The sequence below is a fragment of the Ambystoma mexicanum genome, chromosome 8 (assembly GCF_040938575.1).
Source record: "Ambystoma mexicanum isolate Mex_15411 chromosome 8, UKY_AmexF1_1, whole genome shotgun sequence".
In the NCBI taxonomy this organism is placed as follows: domain Eukaryota; kingdom Metazoa; phylum Chordata; class Amphibia; order Caudata; family Ambystomatidae; genus Ambystoma; species Ambystoma mexicanum.
The window spans coordinates 289670906-289692982 of NC_090929.1; the positions used below are offsets into that span (position 1 = coordinate 289670906).

Here is a 22077-nt window from a genome sequence, read left to right on the forward strand (position 1 = left end):
GGGAGCAGGAGACAAGGATGAGGTGAAGAGAACGTGGTCAATGCTGATGAAAGGAAGCACTGATGAGAGACAAAGGGCTGAAGAGGGAGCAGGAGACCCGGGTGATTGATAGAAACGTGGGTCGATGCGGATGAGGGGAAGCGCTGATGAGAGACAAAGGGCTGAGGAGGGAGCAGGAGACCAAGCTGAGCCAAGGAGAACGTGGTTAGATGCTGACAAAAAGAAGGTGGCAAGGCCATCAATCAGTGATAGAGGACCGAAGGCCATAGCAAGGAGAGGCAATGGAGGGTGGAGGCTGAAGAGGGGGCACAGCTGTGGATGTAAGATGGTAAAGAAGCAGAGGATTTGAGTAGAGCAAAGTAGATCACTAATGTGAAAAGAAGGGGATTGCGTGTGGAGGGAAGCACATACTGAAGAAGGAACAGCGTTATTGAGTGAGTAATGGTGTCAGCCAACATATGCAAATGATGACCTCTTTTCTTGATTTGTTGTACTGAGATTGTGAGCTGTGTTGTGGGTGGGTTTGGGTGTGTTGTGCGTTCCCATTAACGATGGCATTCTATAGTCAAAGCATCAAAAAGAATTTATAAGGAGAACCAAATAAAATGGAAAGAGAATAGCAGCAGCACAGCGTAATCTCAGTCCCGGGTTCCTCTCTAGGGACTGATGAGCGTTCAGGATGCATCGATGGGAAGGAGAATAGCAGCAGCACAGCGTAATCTCAGTCCCGAGTTCCTCCCTAGGGACTGATGAGCGTTCAGGATGCATCGATGGGAAGGAGAATAGCAGCAGCACAGCGTAATCTCAGTCCCGAGTTCCTCCCTAGGGACTGATGAGCGTTCAGGATGCATCGATGGGAAGGAGAATAGCAGCAGCACAGCGTAATCTCAGTCCCGAGTTCCTCCCTAGGGACTGATGAGCGTTCAGGATGCATCGATGGGAAGGAGAATAGCAGCAGCACAGCGTAATCTCAGTCCCGGGTTCCTCCCTAGGGACTGATGGGCATTCAGGATGCATTGATGGGAAAGAGAATAGCAGCAGAACAGCGTAATCTCAGTCCCGAGTTCCTCCCTAGGGACTGATGAGCGTTCAGGATGCATCGATGGGAAGGAGAATAGCAGCAGCACAGCGTAATCTCAGTCCCGAGTTCCTCCCTAGGGACTGATGAGCGTTCAGGATGCATCGATGGGAAGGAGAATAGCAGCAGCACAGCGTAATCTCAGTCCCGAGTTCCTCCCTAGGGACTGATGAGCGTTCAGGATGCATCGATGGGAAGGAGAATAGCAGCAGCACAGCGTAATCTCAGTCCCGAGTTCCTCCCTAGGGACTGATGAGCGTTCAGGATGCATCGATGGGAAGGAGAATAGCAGCAGCACAGCGTAATCTCAGTCCCGGGTTCCTCCCTAGGGACTGATGGGCATTCAGGATGCATTGATGGGAAAGAGAATAGCAGCAGAACAGCGTAATCTCAGTCCCGGGTTCCTCCCTAGGGACTGATGGGCATTCAGGATGCATTGATGGGAAAGAGAATAGCAGCAGAACAGCGTAATCTCAATCCCGGATTCCTCTCTGCTGACTGATGAGCATTCAGGATGCATCGATGGGAAAGAGAATAGCAGCAGCACAGCGTAATCTCAGTCCCGGGTTCCTCCCTTGGGACTGATGAGCGTTCAGGATGCATTGATGCCAGTGGAAAGTGTCAGTGGCCTCTACATTATCATTGCAGGGGAAGTGTAAGGGGGCAGCTTCAGACCCTCGAGTGTGACACCTCCTTTCACACTAACAATTGTCTCTTACTTTACAGCCAGGTCTGCTGGCACCAACCACTACACTGATTCGTGTGGTGAAAAGTGCGCCAACGCTAGGCATTGCCATTGAAGGAGGAGCGAACACTCGCCAACCACTGCCGCGGATAGTCACTATACAGGTAAAACACATGAATATAGTCATGGCTGTAGGAAGTCACTGTGCATATTATGTGATGTAATGTAAGTAGTCTGGTTTAGCGCCCGTGTGGCACTATTGGTGGCCTTGCTGCGCTTATAGGAAGTTAGATGAAACAGTCCAAACAGCGTCAGTTTAATGGTATCCCTGCCTTGTCTATAGACAGCCACTGTACCATTCATAGAAGTTCCATTGTACATACTGAGATAACTTTAGTCACTTAACATTAGACAGCTAAATCTGTAGACCATAACCGACAGGTAATCCAACCATAGGTAAAGACTGTCAATATACACACAGTGCCCTTCAAGCCATAGACTGTCAATATACACACAATGCCCCTCAAGCCATAGACTGTCAATATACACACAGTGCCCTTCAAGCCATAGACTGTCAATATACACACACTGCCCCTCAAGCCACAGACTGTCAATATACACACAGTGCCCCTCAAGCCATAGACTGTCAATATACACACAGTGCCCTTCAAGCCATAGACTGTCAATATACACACAGTGCCCTTCAAGCCATAGACTGTCAATATACACACAGTGCCCTTCAAGCCATAGACTGTCAATATACACACACTACCCCTCAAGCCACAGACTGTCCATATACACACAATGCCCCTCAAGCCATAGACTGTCAATATACACACAGTGCCCTTCAAGCCATAGACTGTCAATATACACACACTACCCCTCAAGCCACAGACTGTCCATATACACACAATGCCCCTCAAGCCACAGACTGTCAATATACACACAATGCCCCTCAAGCCACAGACTGTCAATATACACACAATGCCCCTCAAGCCATAGACTGTAAATATACACACAGTGCCCCTCAAGCCATAGACTGTCAATATACACACAGTGCCCTTCAAGCCATAGACTGTCAATATACACACACTGCCCCTCAAGCCACAGACTGTCAATATACACACAATGCCCCTCAAGCCACAGACTGTCAATAAACACACAATGCCCTTCAAGCCATAGACTGTCAATATACACACAATGCCCCTCAAGCCATAGACTGTCAATATACACACACTGCCCCTCAAGCCACAGACTGTCAATATACACACAGTGCCCCTCAAGCCATAGACTGTCAATATACACACAGTGCCCTTCAAGCCATAGACTGTCAATATACACACACTGCCCCTCAAGCCATAGACTGTCAATATACACACAGTGCCCCTCAAGCCATAGACTGTCAATATACACACAGTGCCCTTCAAGCCATAGACTGTCAATATACACACACTGCCCCTCAAGCCACAGACTGTCAATATACACACAATGCCCCTCAAGCCACAGACTGTCAATATACACACAATGCCCTTCAAGCCATAGACTGTCAATATACACACAATGCCCCTCAAGCCATAGACTGTCAATATACACACAATGCCCTTCAAGCCATAGACTGTCAATATACACACAATGCCCCTCAAGCCACAGACTGTCAATATACACACAATGCCCTTCAAGCCATAGACTGTCAATATACACACAATGCCCCTCAAGCCATAGACTGTCAATATACACACAATGCCCCTCAAGCCATAGACTGTCAATATACGCACAATGCCCTTCAAGCTAAAGACTGTCAATATACACATAATGCCCTTCAAGCTAAAGACTGTCAATATATACACAATGCCCTTCAAGCTATAGACTGTCAATATACACACAATGCCCCTCAAGCCATAGACTGTCAATATACACACAATGACCCTCAAGCCACAGACTGTCAATAAACACACAATGCCCTTCAAGCCATAGACTGTCAATATACACACAATGCTCCTCAAGCCATAGACTGTCAATATACACACAATGCCCCTCAAGCCATAGACTGTCAATATACGCACAATGCCCTTCAAGCTAAAGACTGTCAATATACACATAATGCCCTTCAAGCTAAAGACTGTCAATATATACACAATGCCCTTCAAGCTATAGACTGTCAATATACACACAATGCCCCTCAAGCCATAGACTGTCAATATACACACAATGCCATTCAAGCTATAGACCGTCAATATGCACACAATGCTCTTCAAGCTATAGACTGTCAATATACACACAATGCCGTTCAAGCTATAGACTGTCAATATACACACAATGCCCTTCAAGCTATAGACTGTCAATATACACACAATGCCGTTCAAGCTATAGACTGTCAATATACACACAATGCCCTTCAAGCTATAGACTGTCAATATACACATAATGCCCTTCAAGCTAAAGACTGTCAATATACACACAATGCCCTTCAAGCTACAGACTTTCAATATTCTCGCAATGCCCTTCAAGCTATAGACTGTCAATATACACATAATGCCCTTCAAGCTAAAGACCGTCACTATATACACACAATGCCCTTCAAGCTATAGACTGTCAATATACACACAATGCCCCTCAAGCCATAGACTGTCAATATACACACAATGCCCTTCAAGCTATGGACCGTCAATATACACACAATGCCCCTCAAGCCATAGACTGTCAATATACACACAATGCCCTTCAAGCTATAGATTGTCAATATTCTCACAATGCCCTTCAAGCTATAGACTGTCAATATACACACAATGCCCTTCAAGCTAAAGACTGTCAATATACACATAATGCACTTCAAGCTAAAGACTGTCAATATATAGATAATGCCCTTCAAGCTATAGACTATCAATATACACACAAAGCCCTTCAAGCTATATACTGTTAATATACACATAATGCCCTTCAAGCTAAAGACTGTCAATATATACATAATGCCCTTCAAGCTATAGACTGTCAATATACACCCAATGCTCTTCCATCGATAGACCGTCAATATGCAGGAACTGTAAACCTGGCTTTGCCAGTGTCTGTGCGTGGGATACAGACATTGCTATAGCCTGTTACCAAACCGCTATAAGCTGTCAGACAGGAGCACCGGCAGTCAATAGGCACAGAAAACTGTCGAGGCGATAGACTATCAATATGTAGCTGACTCCCACGGTCAAGACACCCAATATGCAAGTAAAGTCTAGAGTACCTCTGTCAATATAAGTGAATATCGGTAGGGTTGTGGGCAGTCAGGATACAGGTAATGCAACTCTGGCTGAATGCAGGATGTAAGCAGGTAAATATGGCTATGCCCCCTCCCCCAAAAGTTGTCAAGGGCAAATTCCTGTTAGGCATTCAGTAATTAACTGATGAATATTGTCATAAAATGCATACCATGTATCTGAATAGGGATAGCTGCGTACTTATCATGCATACTAAAAAAGAAAGTAGTGTGGCCCCTGAGAACCGTTGGCAACGGGTACTCCTGATTATCCATGGCCACGGAATTGGATATACATGTAATATAACCCTCTTTATCAAATGTCATTGTTAATACAGCCCAAGGTTGTAGACAGTTACTGGATAGCTAGTACAACCATGTCTGCAATCAATATACAGGTCATATTCCCTGAATCACTGCTTTGGTAATAGTCACTCTACAGGTCACAATGTCCTAGCTATAGGAATTCACTGCAAGTTACTACAGTCCAAGGACTATACACACTTATTGTACAGGTAATGCAGCCATCGCTACAGTTAATATATAGATGAAATACCTTGTCTATGTCTATGAAACACACATAATACATGTGTTGGTACTAGACTATCACTGTGCAAACCCTTCTGCCGCAGCTCTGATATATGTCACTGTAAGGTACTCCAGCCCCAGTAGTATAGCCATCTAGTGTACACGCACCACAGGTGTGGCTAGAATCATTGTATAGGTAGCACGCCAAGGCTTGGCACTGGGAAGTACCTTGACTCCTGAGTTTTGGATCTGATCATGACTGATACTCTCTTTTCTGATTTCAGCGGGGCGGCTCCGCTCACAACTGCAGGAAGCTGAAGGTGGGTCAGGTGATCCTGGAGGTGAACGGGACTCCAATGCAGGGGATGGAGCACCGGGATGCAGCCCGCATCATTGCTGAAGCTTTTAAGACCAAAGAGAAGGATACCATTGATTTCCTGGTGACCGAGTTCAACGTCGCCCTTTAGGAAGGACTCTGGGTATTTGAAGAGACCCATGGGGGAGCGCTTGCGAGTCCGACCCAGAGAGCAGCTGGAGAATGGACTGGAACGGACCTACAGAGATCTGTGTTATGGATCTGTATCGTGTGTTAATTTACCTTAATCACACGCTAATCTGCATACTGTGCAATCGTCCGTGTCCATCCGACGTGTCCCCGCCCTGCTCGTGCCCCTGACGCGGTCTGCCCACACTGCGTTATGATGTTCCTGCCAATCCAGCATTGTTAGACATGGTACATGGTGCTCAAAGAGCTCGTGTATCCAATCATAACCAGCTAAGGTGGGCCTGCAGAATATTGGGGATCCACTGACCCCCCAGGGGTCCAGTGTCAGAGCTCAACAATGCATGGATGGCTCTGCTATGTCCAGCAGAGGTGGCTAGCACATTCTAATGAGGAGGTTGTGATCACAGAGCCTGCATGCGGGTTAGACAGCATGAGGCTGAGAGCCAACTGAAGGAGCAAATGAGGGAGGAGAAACAAGAGCGGAGAGGAGTAGGAATTGACACACACACCTCAAGAAACAAAATAAGGACATGTGATTGAGACAAGACAAAGATACAAAGGTAGAAAGAGTCATTGCAAGAAGGAAGAGGAGCAAATGAGAGGGAGAGGGATATGCTAACAGTCAAATAAGACAGAATGAACAGATGGGCGCATCTACACAATATAAACCATCATCAGGAAAGGACAGAAAACCGATTAAAGTAGAACTGTTGGAGAGACAGAGGCCAACAGGCAGAAGTGGGAAAGGGCAAGAGATACACAAGCAAGAGCCGTATCGGAAGGAAATAGACGAAGGCGCCCAAAGAAGAGGGAAAAGGGAGCGAAACACACCAAAAGGCAGAGATGTAGCAAGAAATAGAGTGGAGTAGCTAAGTGGCAATATATAAAGCAAGTCAAACATAGTGGATGAAACACAGAGAATGGGGAGACTTACAAAGACAACAGAAGGAAAGAACGGAGAAACACACCCGTAGGCAGAAGGAAAGGCAGAGAGCCACATATATGATAAATTAGGGTGTCGAGGCTAGATGGGGGTGTTTTTGTGTAGCAAGTCCCCAGTGGCTGCTTTTTCGATGCGTGTCTTTGAGCATACATCTAATTCATGGATATATGTCAGTATGCCTTTGGCCATTTGAGTGAACCGTGCTGTTTCCCAGTGAGTGAGTGTGAGGAGTGTGCGTGTGTGCGTGCATGTGTGTAAATATGTCAAGTGTGATAGTAGAGCCCAAGAGCTTGTGAATAAATCAGTCACAGTGCATGAGCACATGACATGGCCGCTTTTATTTATTTATTTGCGCTCTATCTGGCCTTCGAGTACAATATTTTTAAAATAATAATACAGTATTTGTTTATAACTTTCATTAAAATGGTACTTGTACACAGAATACAAGAGAGAAGGGCAAAGGACAGGGTGAATCTGGAAAAGGGAGAAGTAAAGCAGGCAGAGATTCTCAGCCAAACGAACCTCTTTTTATAGCTTTTTAGAAATCGGTCTTTCCAATGGCCATGTCTATGCATAATTAACAGACTTTGCACCGTCCCATGGCCCTTCCCTCCCTCCCCCGCCACTCCACAGCATCAGCATCCCAGAATGGCACTGAGGATGAGTACAGAACTACAGAAGTGGAGATGGACATACAAAGGCCCCTCCTCCCAGGGGAACTGCTACCCCTGATCTTAAGGATTTTATCTATCTTCTAGGTTCTGGATTTAAACGGTTCCCCCATTTTTCTGGATTTCTCAAAGATTGGCTGCTCGCTGACCTACTGAAAGCCACCTTGATCATCATTTTGTACATCATCCTGGAGGCAACATGTTAGTGCAATGTGGCACCCCCCCCCTTTCATTGTCCACCTCTAGAAGAAGGCCCTAAACAAGTAGGCATCATTTCCTTTCTCGATCTAGAGGAGTGTAGGTGTGAAGGATCGCATGATGCTGCTCAGACGTTCTCGGCAGGACTGATAGGACATGTTATGGGCCATCCGCAATTCACCATAACATTTGCGTTTCTTATTTTTAGTTTGTTGAACACTGCAATGGAAAAGATGTCTGTCCGTCCTTTTTTACAAATGTTTTTTGAGTAGGATATGAGGTGCTGGATGTGCCCTGAGTAATTAAAAGCCTCCTTACAGGAACTGTGTTGCAGACTTTCCAAATATCAATGCCATGTCTCTTCCTAATTTATTTCATAGTATTATTCTGGAAGAAGGATGGATTTAATGAGATTGCTTGAGGAGACCAGTGAAACCCGAAAAGTAATGAATAGAAAATTTTGATTCAATTATAAACACCAGAATTGCACTCTGTAAACATTAATAGCCGTTTCGCTGGCCCATCTGCACCATAACCTTGGCATCACTGATCAGGCTCTGGCTTAGCTTACCTCCTTTCTCTCGGATCGACCTTCCCAGGTAGAACTTGGCTCTTTCCTCTCCTCTATCTCCCTCTCTACCTGTGTTGTTCCTCAGGGGTCTAATCTCTCGCCCGGCTTTTCAATCAATATTCGGCAACCCTTGCCTAATGCATTTACATCTTCTGCTCCAACTTCTAATGCTATGCTGACGCCACACAAATCATTTTCAGGCTTCCCTCTGCCACCTCCTCTCCCTCCCTCATCTCTGACTGTGCCACCAACGATCTCTGTTTAAATGCTAATAAAACTGAGATCCTCCTCATCGGCAAACCCTCTCCTTCCTTCCCCCTTACCCTCTGGCCTGCCGCTCTTGGCCCTCCACCTGCACCTACCTGTGAAGCAAAGAACCTCGGGGTCATCTTTGATTCCACACTTTCCTTCTCCTCACACATCTCTGAAGTCTCTAAAAAATCTAACTTCTTACTACACCTGCTTAGAGGTACCTTTCCCTTCCTCTCCTTCCCACAGAAGCTCACTGTCTCCCAAGCTCTGATTCTCTCTAAGCTGAACTACTGTAACAGCCTCTTTCTAAAGCTACCCGCCTCCACCCTCTGCCCTCTACAGCTAATCCAGAACAGAACTGCGAGACTTGTCCTTGGCCTCAAGCCCTGGGATCGTATCTCTCCAGCACTGAAGTCCCTCCATTGGCTCCCAGTGGATGCAAGGATTAAATGTAAAACCCTTTGCATAGTCCACAAGGCTTTCTGGGGCCTGGGTCCAAAATACCTTCAACTATCCCTACGTAAATACCTCCCTTCTCGAACCCTTCGCTCCTCTACTTCAAACTTCCTCAGGGTCAGCGCTTTTCTAAGAAACGTGCAGGGGGCCAATCTCTGTCCTCAGCCGGAGCCTCCCTTTGGAACGGCCTCCCTATCACCCTGAAACTGGAGGAAAACCATCTACGATTCCAGAAGCTCCTTAAGACCTTTTTCTTCGCATCTGCCTTTGACACTCTCCTCCCCTGCTGATCTGCCTTCTCTTCTCAGCACTGCCTCACCTGCCAACGGGGCCCCTCTGGCCCAGTCACCTATCCTCTGGCAATGCCTCCCGGCCACCTCTGCACTGGGGCCTGTTATCTGTACCCTCACAGGTCCTCCCACTCCTCTCCTGCACTTATCAGATGCTACCCTATCTGACTTGCCCTGCACTGCACCCTTCACTGGCTGCCCTTATCACTGCTCTTATCACCTTATTTATTCACTTATGTATCCTCTAACTTATTATTTATCCTATGCCTTGCACTTCTTGCCCCCCCTCCCTTTTTCTGTTGCACTTTCCCCCTTTCCCTTTCCCATGCACTTGCACGTTCTCAATGTCACTGGGCCTAGTAAGATCGTTTGTTTTTGTTTTCTCCCCTGCTCCCCCTCCCTTTGCCTGGTCGCGCTCTGAAACACCTGTGTATGGGCGCGATATAAATAAAATATCATATCATACCAGAAGGGCCCAAGCTATATGCAAATTGGCCTTGGCCCTGCCACCAATGGGAACAGTCAAGCCTGAACTGTGAAGCCACACCCTTTCTGCATGTGAACACAGGAACCCCAAACATGTTGAGTCGTTGTTGGATCTCATCAGCGAGGTGCAGCTTAGTTCACTATGGCATAGTAAGCAAGGGGCCCATATCTGGGCATTTCCTCTCTCACTTAGGGTGACAAATTAAAACCACAATATGGTGAATGAAAGACTTTAAATGAAGCACGATACAAATCCATGTAAACTATTATTGTTGGTATTATAATTATTATTATGGTGTTTATTAAGCAAGGACCTAACTTCCGGAAGCCACGGAGCACTTAACAGGTCATGGCACAGTGAGGAAAGCCAATATGCAAAAGAGCGGTAATCTGGTAACGGGGAGGGGAAGGGCAGGAATTTGGCAGCAAAGGATCTACAAACAACCAGTGGAAGGATCTGAACTTGGGGCAGATCACCCAGTCTCACGTTAGGTGGCGAGTGTATGAGGGGCTAGAGAGCAGTCGCTCCTTGAAGAGGGGGGGTCTTGCACTCTCTCCTTAAATGAAGAAGAGAAGGGGCGTAAATAAGGACATTTGTAAATAAATTAGCACTGGCATTGCTCTAGGAAATTTTCCTTGCTATCATTATTTTAATGTGTCTGTGCATACAGAGGTGCGCCCCAGCAGTATATAAAACAGTCAGTCAACAGGGCACCACTGCACTCAAAATGACTAGGCTATGTTCTCTATGGATGTGAATGCCAACAACCTCAGATGTGTTTATGTCTTGTTGGGCTTCATTAGTAAAATGTAGCTTAGTCCCTATGGGCTATTGAGAGGCACAATGACTTCTGGGTGTCCCCCTATTTGCAAGAAGCCCAACCTCTTAGCAAGCTCCCTCCTCTCTGATCAAAGGGCCATTTCCTATGGAATTGCCTGGTTGTTCCACAAGGATCACCTGCCAGACCCCTATCCTAAGTGGGACAGAGGATTGGGATGTAGAAAAGCATTCCCGGACATTGACCAGGACTACCATTAACACATGGAAATGTTCTCTTCTGGTCTTACGTTCTTCATTAACTGTTTCCAACTATACAACCTTTGCAGTATTGACTTTTTGGATAGTGGGGCAGCTGGGTGTTTATAGACAGCCAATGGGCAGTGAACCATCAGGTTCCCATGCTACCTAAACAAATCAACCAACATGTGGAAAGAGTAGATGAACTGCCCCTGAGTCCTGGCCCTATCACCGGACAAACAATTCCTGTTCAACTAAGTGTTACTCATTACCAAGAAATGATAACATTCGATTCGGTATACCATGGCTAGGAAGACAAAATTCCCAGGATTGTCTGGACTAACAATATCTTAAATCTTGATTCCGACATCTGCTCCCATAAATGTCTCCTTCAAGACTAAAGTCCTGAACCAGCGTCCATATCTACTTGCGAGCATCATATGGCTATGGTGTCTTCTGTGGACCCGAGTAACGTCCCACATGTATATAATGAATTCCGTAGCATCTTTCAATACACGGCTGTCAAAGAAATGCCAGAGCATTGCCACGTGGAGATTGTCATCGATCTGGTTCATGGAACCGTTATTCCTTTTGGCAGAATGTATACGCTTTTCCTTGCAGAAAAGAGATCTCTGAAAGAGTATATCGATATGAACCTACAGAATGGCCTTATCAGCAAATCTAAGTCCCCGGCTGGGGCATAGCTTTTTTTTGTACTAAAAAAAGATACCAAGGAACTAAGACCATGTCTGGACTACCATAACCACAACAGCATGGCCGTTAAGGACAAGTATCCTACGCCACTTATAAATGACATCTTACAAGTAGTACAAAGCGCCATGCTGTTCACTAAGCTGGATTTGAGAGGAGCATACCATCTACTAACAATTCACTCTGGAGACGAGTGGAAGACAGCGTTTTAAAGCTTCTCGGTCATTTTGGATAACAGGTACTAAGCTCTTCATGGATCACGACTTTTATGACCTATTTTTCTATTCCTTCATTGTCTACTTAGACGATATTCTAGTGTATTCTGTTTCTCATGCCCAACAATATGACCATCTTCCTGACGTACTACAAAGGCTGCAGGAAAACCAGCTATTGGTCAAATCCGAGAAATTACTCAGTAATCGAAAAAGAATGACGCACTTTGAATGGAGAAACCTCCTGTTAGGAGCCGCACACAGATTCGAGATCAGGACGCATCACAGGAACCTGAACGTTCTGCCACAACAAGAATCGAGAGACAGTCGTCAAGCTAGGAGAGCCTTCTTTTTCTCACAGCATAATATCACTGTGACTTAAATCCCGGGGATTGACAACCTAGTTCCTGATGATTTATGGTATTGTGAATACTGTCCTCAATGTCAGCGGTATCCCTTCTGAATCCCTTTTTGAAGGACAAGCGTGCATCTATTCTATTTCATCATTTCTTGAGTTAAAGAAACCTTGAAAGAATCTGTTTGAACTACTTTCGACAAACAGGATTATAGAGACATCAATGGTTTCTTCATCAAAGGGAAGCTGCTGGTCTTACTCACCTCGGAACTCCAATGACAGGGTTTGCACTGGTGTCATGAGAGCCACCTAGCTGGTTATGCTAGAATGGTATCTACTCATCAGCTCATTACATGCATGTTTTGGTGGCCCTTGCTAAGCAGGGATGTGCAAGACTATGTAACCACCTATCCTACATGAGTCCAGTGCAAGACAGTCTCTTCCAAAACCTTGGAAAAACACCATCGGCCCCCCTTACCAACGGGTCCATGTCAAACAATCTCCACAGACTAGTCGACCTTCCAAATTCTGAAGAATGTAAAGATATAATTGTCACTATCCACTCTTTCACAAACACAGCACATGTTACCCCTTTACCAGGCCCTCCTTTGGCTGACAGATGAACAGGATCTTCTTAGAAGAAATATTCTGAATCAATGGTCTTCCATTGATGATTATTTCTGATCAGGGACCACAGTATACCTCTCTGTTTTTGGGCTACCCTTTGTAGGTATCTTGGAATATCCAGAACAGTCGTATCAGATTATCACCCTCAGTTCAAAGGGCAAACCTAGAGACTGAATCGAACTATGGAGCTGTCTTTATGCTGTTTTTCTTCCATCATCAGAGGTAATTGGGTTGAGTTTCTCCCTATGGCAGAATTTACAAACACTATACACTGAGCCGCACAATTAATTATTTTTATTGTTCCACCGGACGCAACCTTTGAATATTTCTGTTTGACATCAAATACTCTACTCATATGCCATCCCTTGACACCCTTCTGGAAAACATCACAAAAGCCCATGAACAAACCTACACTAACCTCGAAGAGGCACATGCCAGGACTAAAGCCTCTGCTAACAAACAGAGAGGTGATACACCAGAAGGGGATGTAACGACCAAAGTATTCCTGTCTACCAAGTACCTTCTTAGATGGTTGTGCCTGTCTAAACTGGTTCAAAAATACCTTTGCCCATTTTCAATCATTCAAAAGATCAATCCAGTTTCCTTCAAATTGAAGTTGTCCCTCGCTTGTAAAATGCATTCATCCAGGATAGCTCACGGGCAATGCTTTTGTCTTGTCTTGGAAGCAAGACCACGCAGCACAACACAGGTTCGGATCCTGATCCCACAATTCGAAACCACTCATTGGTATTAAGCGCTTATAAAACAATTATAATTTGAATAATTCTGTTTTCCATGTCTCCTTATTAAAGCAGTGCCTTGCTGATCGCTTCACGTTTATGAGGTATAATATGTGACTCCTGGTACTATCAAAGCTGCTTGCAATACCTCCTGAACTGGAAGAGGTATTCTCCTCTCGAACAGACCTGGGAATCTGTATCACACATCCATGCTTCCTGTTTGCTCAGGAAATTCCATGCTTTGCATCTTTGGAAGCCCAGGCTTTCCCGCCTAGGAGGGGAGCATGATGTCACAGCGGCCCAATGCTCGGTGTGGCAACAATGGAAATGCAGGAGATTCCATGCCGGACCCACTAAGTTTGTCAGGAAATGTACAGCAGTGGTTTTCAAGATGGCGCCCACCTTACTCTGATCAGTGTACCTCAGATGTCTACGACTTGCGGATTGTGCCTTTCATCTTCAGATGGTCTGCCTGCTGCCAGGGATGAAGGTGACCTTCCTTGATTCCCTTCCTCCCTTCCTTCTTTTCCAGTATTTCCTTACTGTTCTATTTTCTTCCTCATTTCCCTCCCCATGTGCCTCTTTGACATCCCTCCTTTCTTCCCTTCTTAACTGACTCTTTCCTTGCCTGGAGAATTCACTTACCATGTGTGGTCCTTGACTACTTCAGACTGGGCTTGAGGTTTAGAAGTCTTTTGACTTTTCCCCCGGATTTTGGGTTTCCCACTGGCTCCTGGCTTGCCGTGCTCTATTTTCAGCATTAATCTGGCAATGCAGCAGCTTGACAGGATCGCCCCTATTTGTTCGCACATTGCCTCCATTCCAGAAGAACAGAGCACAAGACATGCTGGACCCAGGACCCCAGGTGAGCCCTTGGGATAAAGTTTATAAACGTGAGACCTGGACCCTATGTATCCTTCACCAGGTCTTTCACACATTTAGCGCCTTGTTTCTCCATAGACAGGTTTGTAAAAACATCCCATGTACTTTGTGTTCCCTAGTTCTGTTTCTGTATTTTCTGGACCAAACAGAAGGAAAAGACACAGCAGTGTTTTGCTCTCAGAACTAGACCCTCAATTCTGGAACAACTTTCCCTTAGAGATTCGTTCCATTACCAAACATCTGTCCTTCTGCAATGTTCTGAAGAGCTGGCTGTACCACTACTGAGCGGCAAGCTTACTATTTCTATTCTGAGGCTAGAAGTGCAGCGCCAAGAGACCCCAGGTGAATGTGCACTTCACATGATATTTAGAACATTGTTCAATAAATCACAGATGAGGAGAGAGACTCTCTGGGCCTATGAACTTTATGCAGCAGTCCTCAGTAAGAAGCTTTGCAATGTCATATCTGTTTCACAGCAGCATGATCTCCACTCCACACTCCATCTTCAGCAGGGTTTCATGCGTTGATTTTGGGCTCTACAAAATCCTTCCAAAGAATTCTCTCTGGTATACCACTAATGAGGGAAACTGGTCTTGCAGGCCTCAGATCTTCGCGCGATGATAATATGCAGAGCACTTCCACGCGCAAAGAGTGTCTGGGGACGCAGGATGTCATTTTGGCATAATGTGGCATGTCTAGTTATGCTGGGCCGAGCCTGGTAGAAGGGTCTGTATATGTGTTCATGTTTGTGGCCATGTGTTTCTTTTGCACTGTGTGCATTTCAGGGTGGATGTGCGTTGTGCTTCTGTTTGGGAGAGGAAATGTGCATGAGCATTTGTTTCGCTCTGCAGGGGTTTGCATGTTTGAGTGTGCTTACTTGTCATTGTACACATTGGGCCTCATTCCGAGTAACGCGGTAAGGATTAACGGTCACCGGTAACGAGACCGGTGCCGTTAAACCCTTACTGCCCTACTACGAGTTCCCTTTGTGGGTCCTTCCTTAACGCCTGCTTTTAGCAGGCGTTAAGGGCGGGACCCGCAAAGGAACTCCGGGGTCAATAACGGTACCATAATTTAGGTACCGTTATTGCCGCCTTCCCCCTTCCCATTGAGCCCTATGGGGGCTGAAATGGGAATGGGGAATGGCCCTGGTGAATGGGGAATTGCCGGTCCCTCCGACCTCGCAATGGACCGGTAATTATTTCATTCACCAGGCCGGAGTTTGGACGAGTTCGGAGGCAGCCATGCCGCAAATAGAGGCGTGGTTACCTCCGAAATCGGAATGAGGCCCAATGTTATTCTAGGTAACATATGCCCACACCATGATTTGAATCCCGCCTTGGCCCAATGAAGCCAAGCAACACCACAGTCGGCCTGAGGACCGCCCAACAGACGCTAATTAACTAGAATATAATATGTCGATTTTGTACATGAAAAAGGTGCACATTTCGCTGTTGCTGAACAAGTGTGTGTATGTGTAAGTAACATGAGCTTATTTCTGGGTCTGTGTGAGCATATATGTGCACGGGTCATTGTCTGCTAGAATATGGGCAAATGCTTCGTTTTCTGTATTGGAACATGCATTCTGGCCTCTCCTTTTTCTCACTCTTGATTTCTTAATTCTGTTTCCATCTCACAACTCATTCCCGTGTCTGTCTCTTTCCTCTTCAGTTTTTAAGCAATATGGTGCTCAGGGCATACACCAAAACTGCATCCCCCCCATGTGTGCACGGCTCACTCTCATACTGCAAAGTCTGTCCTGCCGTGCACTCCCCGGCGTCATGCCACGACCGGTGCACCCCTCTTTCCTCGGACACATTGAAGAAGGTGCAGCTTCCACAGCCAAAGGCCCAACGACCTGGTGACTCAGGGCGGCAAGATCAATTGTGCAAGCAGACTCCTTATTCAGTCAAAAGTAATTCCCCAGACAGATCCACCACCATCCACCAGACACTACAGTATATCATTCACCTCACCCTTCGGTTAGGAAAGGATGATGGCCCACAAGGATGATGGCCTAAGCAAGACAAGGGACAATCAGGGTGTGAACCTCACCACTCAAATTATCAGAATGTATGAACACGTGTACAGTCTGTAATATTGTGTATATGAGATGTTTCTTGAGAAATGCAGGATTTTGGCAGAAAATGCCCTCCCATTTTTCAGATACTAGCCAGCAATATGACTGTTTACATAGGGTTCTGAAACTGACCTTGGCGACAGGATACAGCTTGATGTTGAGTAGGAGGCACCCAAGATCCAGGCTGAGGTGAGAGCATTCCTTGACTTCCCAGAATATTACACTATGGTTATGAGACTAAAGCGGCTCCATTGAAAACCTATAAAAAACTGGGCAGTTGAACTCTAGAATAAATTAATTGTCCAATCCAATGTCTTGGGCCATAAAGTGGCCAGGTCTTTCCCTTCCCCTTGTCCTGTTTTCCCTTCCCATCCCAACCCCCTACTCTTATCCACCCCCTCCCTTCCATGGTGTCTACTTCCTCTCTCTCTATCCCACCTTTCTAGTCTCCACTTCCTTTATTCAATCGCTTCTTTCTTTCTTTGTTTATTTTCTTTCTTTCTTTCTCGTCTCAATATCCCTTCTCACACATACTCTTATCATCCTCTCACCATACCCCCATTTCTTCTCGTTCTTCTCTCTTTCCCCATCCCTTCGTTATTACACATACAATGTCGCTGTCACTCTAAAAATCCTGTTTTTTACATCACTGTCGCCAAGCTCTCTCTTATCCACCGCTCACACAATCTGTCCCTGGCTCTCTCAACCCTCTCTCCCAGTTTCCTCCTAGTGCTGACTCTCATCTTCTCATATCTATCTATGCCTCCTTCCCGCCCTTTCTCCACAGCAGCTCCACCACGTCTGTCCATGTCTCACCTGTCTCTCTCCAGGTCTGCCTCTTACCCACTCCTCGATGCCATGCACCACTATCCATTAGTTATCACCCTCAACTCTGTCCTACTCTCGCCTGTATCTCTTCCAGTAAACATTTCCCCTCAGCTCCGTCTCATGTTCATGATCCAGGTCTGTCTCATCTCGACCTCAATATGTGGCCTTTATCTCTCTGTTTGCTTCTCACCCCATCTCACTCATTGTCAGACCCTCACCTACGCCGCCACCCCAGCACAGGTTTCACTACCACACCACCAAGGTTCCCAGTTCCTCAGCCCGCTACTTCTAGCCTAGCATTTTCTTAGAATATTCACTGTTTTCTTCTGGCAGTCCGTTTTTTTATCTCCCGATTATTCCCTGCTTCAGACGCTTTTTATTGTATGAATTTGATCACTCTCCCATCTCTTTCCCTTGATTTGTCTTCCTATTTTTCCTTCTATTTTTATGACATCTGAAAGCTCATCACTCTTTCTTTCTTTAAATCCACCCCTTTCCCACTTCTGTGCACTGCTTGATGTGCATATTTCCTGTCTTTCATCCCTCTCCCTCTCTTTTTCTACTGACTACTTTTTTCCTGTTCCCCTTAAACTGTGCTGTCTTATATTCTGCAGATGTTTGCTCCCTCATTCGCTCTTAATTTAATGTTCTTTTCTCCAGACTCTCTTTTTTTTTCAATCCCCTGCTTTCTTTTGCGCTTCCCCATCTCCTTCTGCTTTCTTTATGTGACTCTTACTCTGTCTTCTTTGTCTCCCTCTTCTCTTTTTTCGCCCTTTTCTCTTTTCATTGTATGCTTTCTTTTCTTTCATGCTCCCCTTCTAGTTCACTTTTTCCTGTTTTCCTTTAATTTGTTTTCCTGTTTTCTTATTCATTGTTGTTCCTCCTCCTTTGCTAACTTCATCCTTTCTGTCTTTCTCCCCCACTTTCTCGCACTAACCGCCTTCTTACTTCAACCCAACCGCCACCCACCTTGTCTTCTCATGTTGCCTTTGATCATATTTAGCTTGTGTTCTGATTGTCGGCTATTTAGCTCCCCTTCAGCCCCTCCCCTGATTGTCACACCTCGCCCAAGGCCAGCCTAAGGTTTAGGATGGAGTAAGAGATCCTGATGAACAAAGGCTGTGCCACCCACATGTGGCAGAGGGTGTAGGATCAATGTTACTGGCAGCCAAGCGCAGGCTCTCTTCTGCCCGCTGTCATTGTGCCCTTTATATAGTCATGTCTATAAATGTGATAGAGTTATGTTACTTGATCAGACTCTACCTGCAGGTGTGCTACTATTAATGATGTGAAACCCTTATAAACTTTGACCTTTTCCTGGTGCCTTGGCACTGATCCCTACTTGACTCTGCTGCACCCGGAGCAGCTGGCCACTTCGCCCATCCCTAGAATGGGCCCTACTCCCTCACTCATGTTTACCATTCTCCCTTCTTAACCGTGTAGGTCTTCAAGCCACGCCTGTCTCCTTTTCTCTCTATGTTCATCTCTCTCTCTCTCTGTGTCTCCTGTCTTCTCACTTCCCTATGATACATCGTGTCAGACTTTGCCTTTTTCTTTACTCTGACTAGCTTCCCCTCCCCCTGCCCTTCCCCACCCCCCCCCCTTGGTTTCCTGTTCATTATGAGTAGAGGTTATGCTTCCCAAACTGGAGCCAAGTCCATGGATCACACAAGTGCACCGTTATCACAGCCATTGAAAACAACAGGGGTCATCTATGGCTGAAAACGAATATTGGGGACCGGGATGCCCCTCGTCTGAAATTATGCCAACACTCAAATAGCAAAGCATGCAGGGTTTGTACCATGTTAAGTAAACCTCTATATCGTGCAGCTGTGCCCTATACGTGATGTATCTTGTGAGCCAGGTTGGCACTGTGTGTATATGTGCAGGTTGAAACCGGTGCATCCTTCACAGCACAACCTAACCGCAGTTCACTGTTATTGCCATGCCTAATTCATGATGCTATCAGTGACTTGCTATTTAGGAATAAGGAGGCTTTCTGATGAAATTGACTCAAGTCCATCTCCCTTGGTGGAACAGCTGTAAGATCCAAGACTCAACTCCAAACGATTAGTCCTAATGTTTAGTTGACCACCATTTCCTGCTAGTCCCTGTGTGCACGGTGGAGAGAAACCAAAAACGTGTGGTGTAAAGAGCTATTAATTTAAAGTGCTTGAGCATAGGTTCGCTGGAACTGAGGTTGTCTCTGAGTTATTCACAATTGACCATAATCTAATATTTTCCTAAAATGTCTTTGGAAAAGATACACATTAAGGAATTCTCACTAAAAAGTATAAATATTTCAATAGAAGTATACTCATTTGTGTTTTAGACTCACAGCTTACTATGTTGGCTACCTCTCATAGATGGGCCCATTTTAGGCTCCCTTTAATATGCTTGCAACATAGATGGCTCTGTTTAGTTCACACAGAGTTTCCTTTGATGTCATCAGAGCAAGGTCCATCTAAGTTTCCACCGGGCAGGCAGTTGTTGAACAGACAGTCATGCCTGTGCCAGCATGGCTAAGGCTGGACACTCTGTCCTGGAGCATTCTAATTTAGATGTATGTGAGCACTACCTCATTTCTGACAGTCATGGCATCTGGTGCCTACAAATGCATTGCAACAAATGTATTTGTTCCACACATGTCTTAACTAATAGACCACTCACCCTGGCCCTGTGGTGTGCTTGATTGGGACTTCAACATTGCACTACAATCAATTAGTCATTTCCCATTAGCGACTATTAGCCTATTAGCCACTATTTGCTACCCATGCATCTCAAGCAAGATTCAATGGTTTCTCCTGGCCTCGCCCAGGTTCTGAGAAACAGCTACCCATGAACCTAAGCAGATTCACAAAATCCTTATCCGGTCACCTCTGCCATTGTAACCTTTTCTTCCAACACGGGCGGATTGAGCAAAAATGGATTGAAGTTCACCAAGAACGTAAGGGGTGTTGCCTATCACTCACCATAGAATAATGGAAACACGACCACCATCTCTTTTTCATGTGTCTTGCACACTCCAGGGTTCATTTGACTGCAGCTAAAGATAGTGATATTCAACCAAGGCACTTCAAGGTCCCATTTCTCAAGACATGACCCACATATGAACAGCAAGGGATAGCTCAACTTCTTTAGTAGGTCTTGAAGTCTCTTCTGTAACACATGCTAACAAAGCATGCCCTTGAATCGCACATGGCTAATTTGCATACATCATAGCGGAGAGCCATGGTTCCGTGTACTCTCTCCCATAAATGCAAAGCTTAGAGCCCGGCCTACCCTTTAGTGAGAGTCTGTATGGCAGCCAGGCATTTCTATCCTGAACACATTCCCGCTGAGTGTTATCCCCAGCTGTCAGAGGGCCTGGGTCCTGCTCTTTGTGTCCCACCCATTATAGACAGGCCAGGACCCTGCATTCCCTGCTTTGTTTGCTCTGGGGTTCCTGCGGCCCTTGCTGTGGTTAGTCTTGGGGTTCTTGCTCTCCCTGCCATGAACGCGTCTGTCTCTCTGTCATGTGTTGTACAGTTCCAGGTGTCTTGTACATTGCCGCCAATCTCATGGTATTTATATACAGAGCTTGTGAGTTTAATTTTTCAATAAACCTGATAAATTAGAAAAAAATCCAATTATAGTGTGTGTGTTTGTTTCTCTGTTAAATGACATCAGTGGTTAGTTTAAAATAAAGGTAGATGGTGTTCACATACAATCTTTGTGACAATCAAAGGTTCAAAAACACTCCAAGGGGCTGCCTGGAGCTGGAAAAGTCTAGACACAGCTATTAACTGTCTCTCTGTGGGGACCGGTTTCATCCTGAAGGTGAGTGTGTGATGGGAAAATAGGGTGTTGACCTAGGGACCTGGAATGCATTAAAAGTGAACGAAAGAAAGTTCCGACAAGATATACCACAGAAAAGGGACAAGGCAGTGGTTTCTTTTGTCCCCTGTCCTTTTTGTCTTAGCATTGGAACACAGGGCCATTAATAGTCATGACAATCCTTGCAATGAAGGCATTAAAATAAAATGTGTAGACTATTGGGTATTAAGGATTTTGGTGACATGATCGTCTCATTAACTTTGCCAGATTCCTCAATCCTGATTTCTCGAATGTCAAAGATAACTTTAACACCTTAGAGGGCTAGAACATCAGCTGGCCTACATGTAAGGCGTGCCCCTCTCAAAGATAACCCTACAATATTATGGGGTCGATTCATGGAAATAATGTGCGCCGAAAATTCCTGCGCAGAGGTGCCAAAACGTGCGAATCGTAGTAAAAGTGCGGAAATCGCAGGGAAACCAGCGCACATCGATTCATGGAAGTCCGTGCGCAAGAAAAACATTGGATGTGTGCTAAAAATGTGCGCCGCGCACGCCAGCGCACAGGTCATCCATCAGCGTGCGCCACAGCCACTGCGAAATCGCACATAGCGCGGCGCACATCACAAAAGTAGGCGGAACACGGGGCTTAACACTCGGAATGGGGAACAATGCGTGAAAATATGGGCGTCACGGGGGAAGTACAGGAGGCAAGTGCGCGGAACACCCACACGCTCGCCTACAACCCGTATTCATGGAATCGAATTGGGCAAACCAGCGCACGGTCAAAGACGCGCACAGGGCCAAACAAGTACGCCACAAGAAAGCAGGCGGTAGCGCCCCTGCGACTGAAAAAAATGTGCCCCAAAATGTGCGCTAACAAAAAGCACCCATATACAGCC

The 22077-nt window shown here is 45.8% G+C and overlaps 1 protein-coding gene across 1 annotated transcript in view; it reads left to right on the top strand.

Annotated features, from left to right (window-relative positions):
- WHRN (whirlin) overlaps positions 1-20973 on the top strand; it is a 1326895-nt gene extending 1305922 nt beyond the window's left edge. The window contains exons 12-13 of the mRNA XM_069609683.1: positions 1805-1927; positions 5820-20973. Coding sequence (XP_069465784.1) covers positions 1805-1927; positions 5820-6002 — 306 coding nt within the window. The 3' untranslated portion in view covers positions 6003-20973. The remainder of the gene's footprint in view (positions 1-1804; positions 1928-5819) is intronic.
- The last annotated feature ends 1104 nt before the right edge of the window (positions 20974-22077 follow it).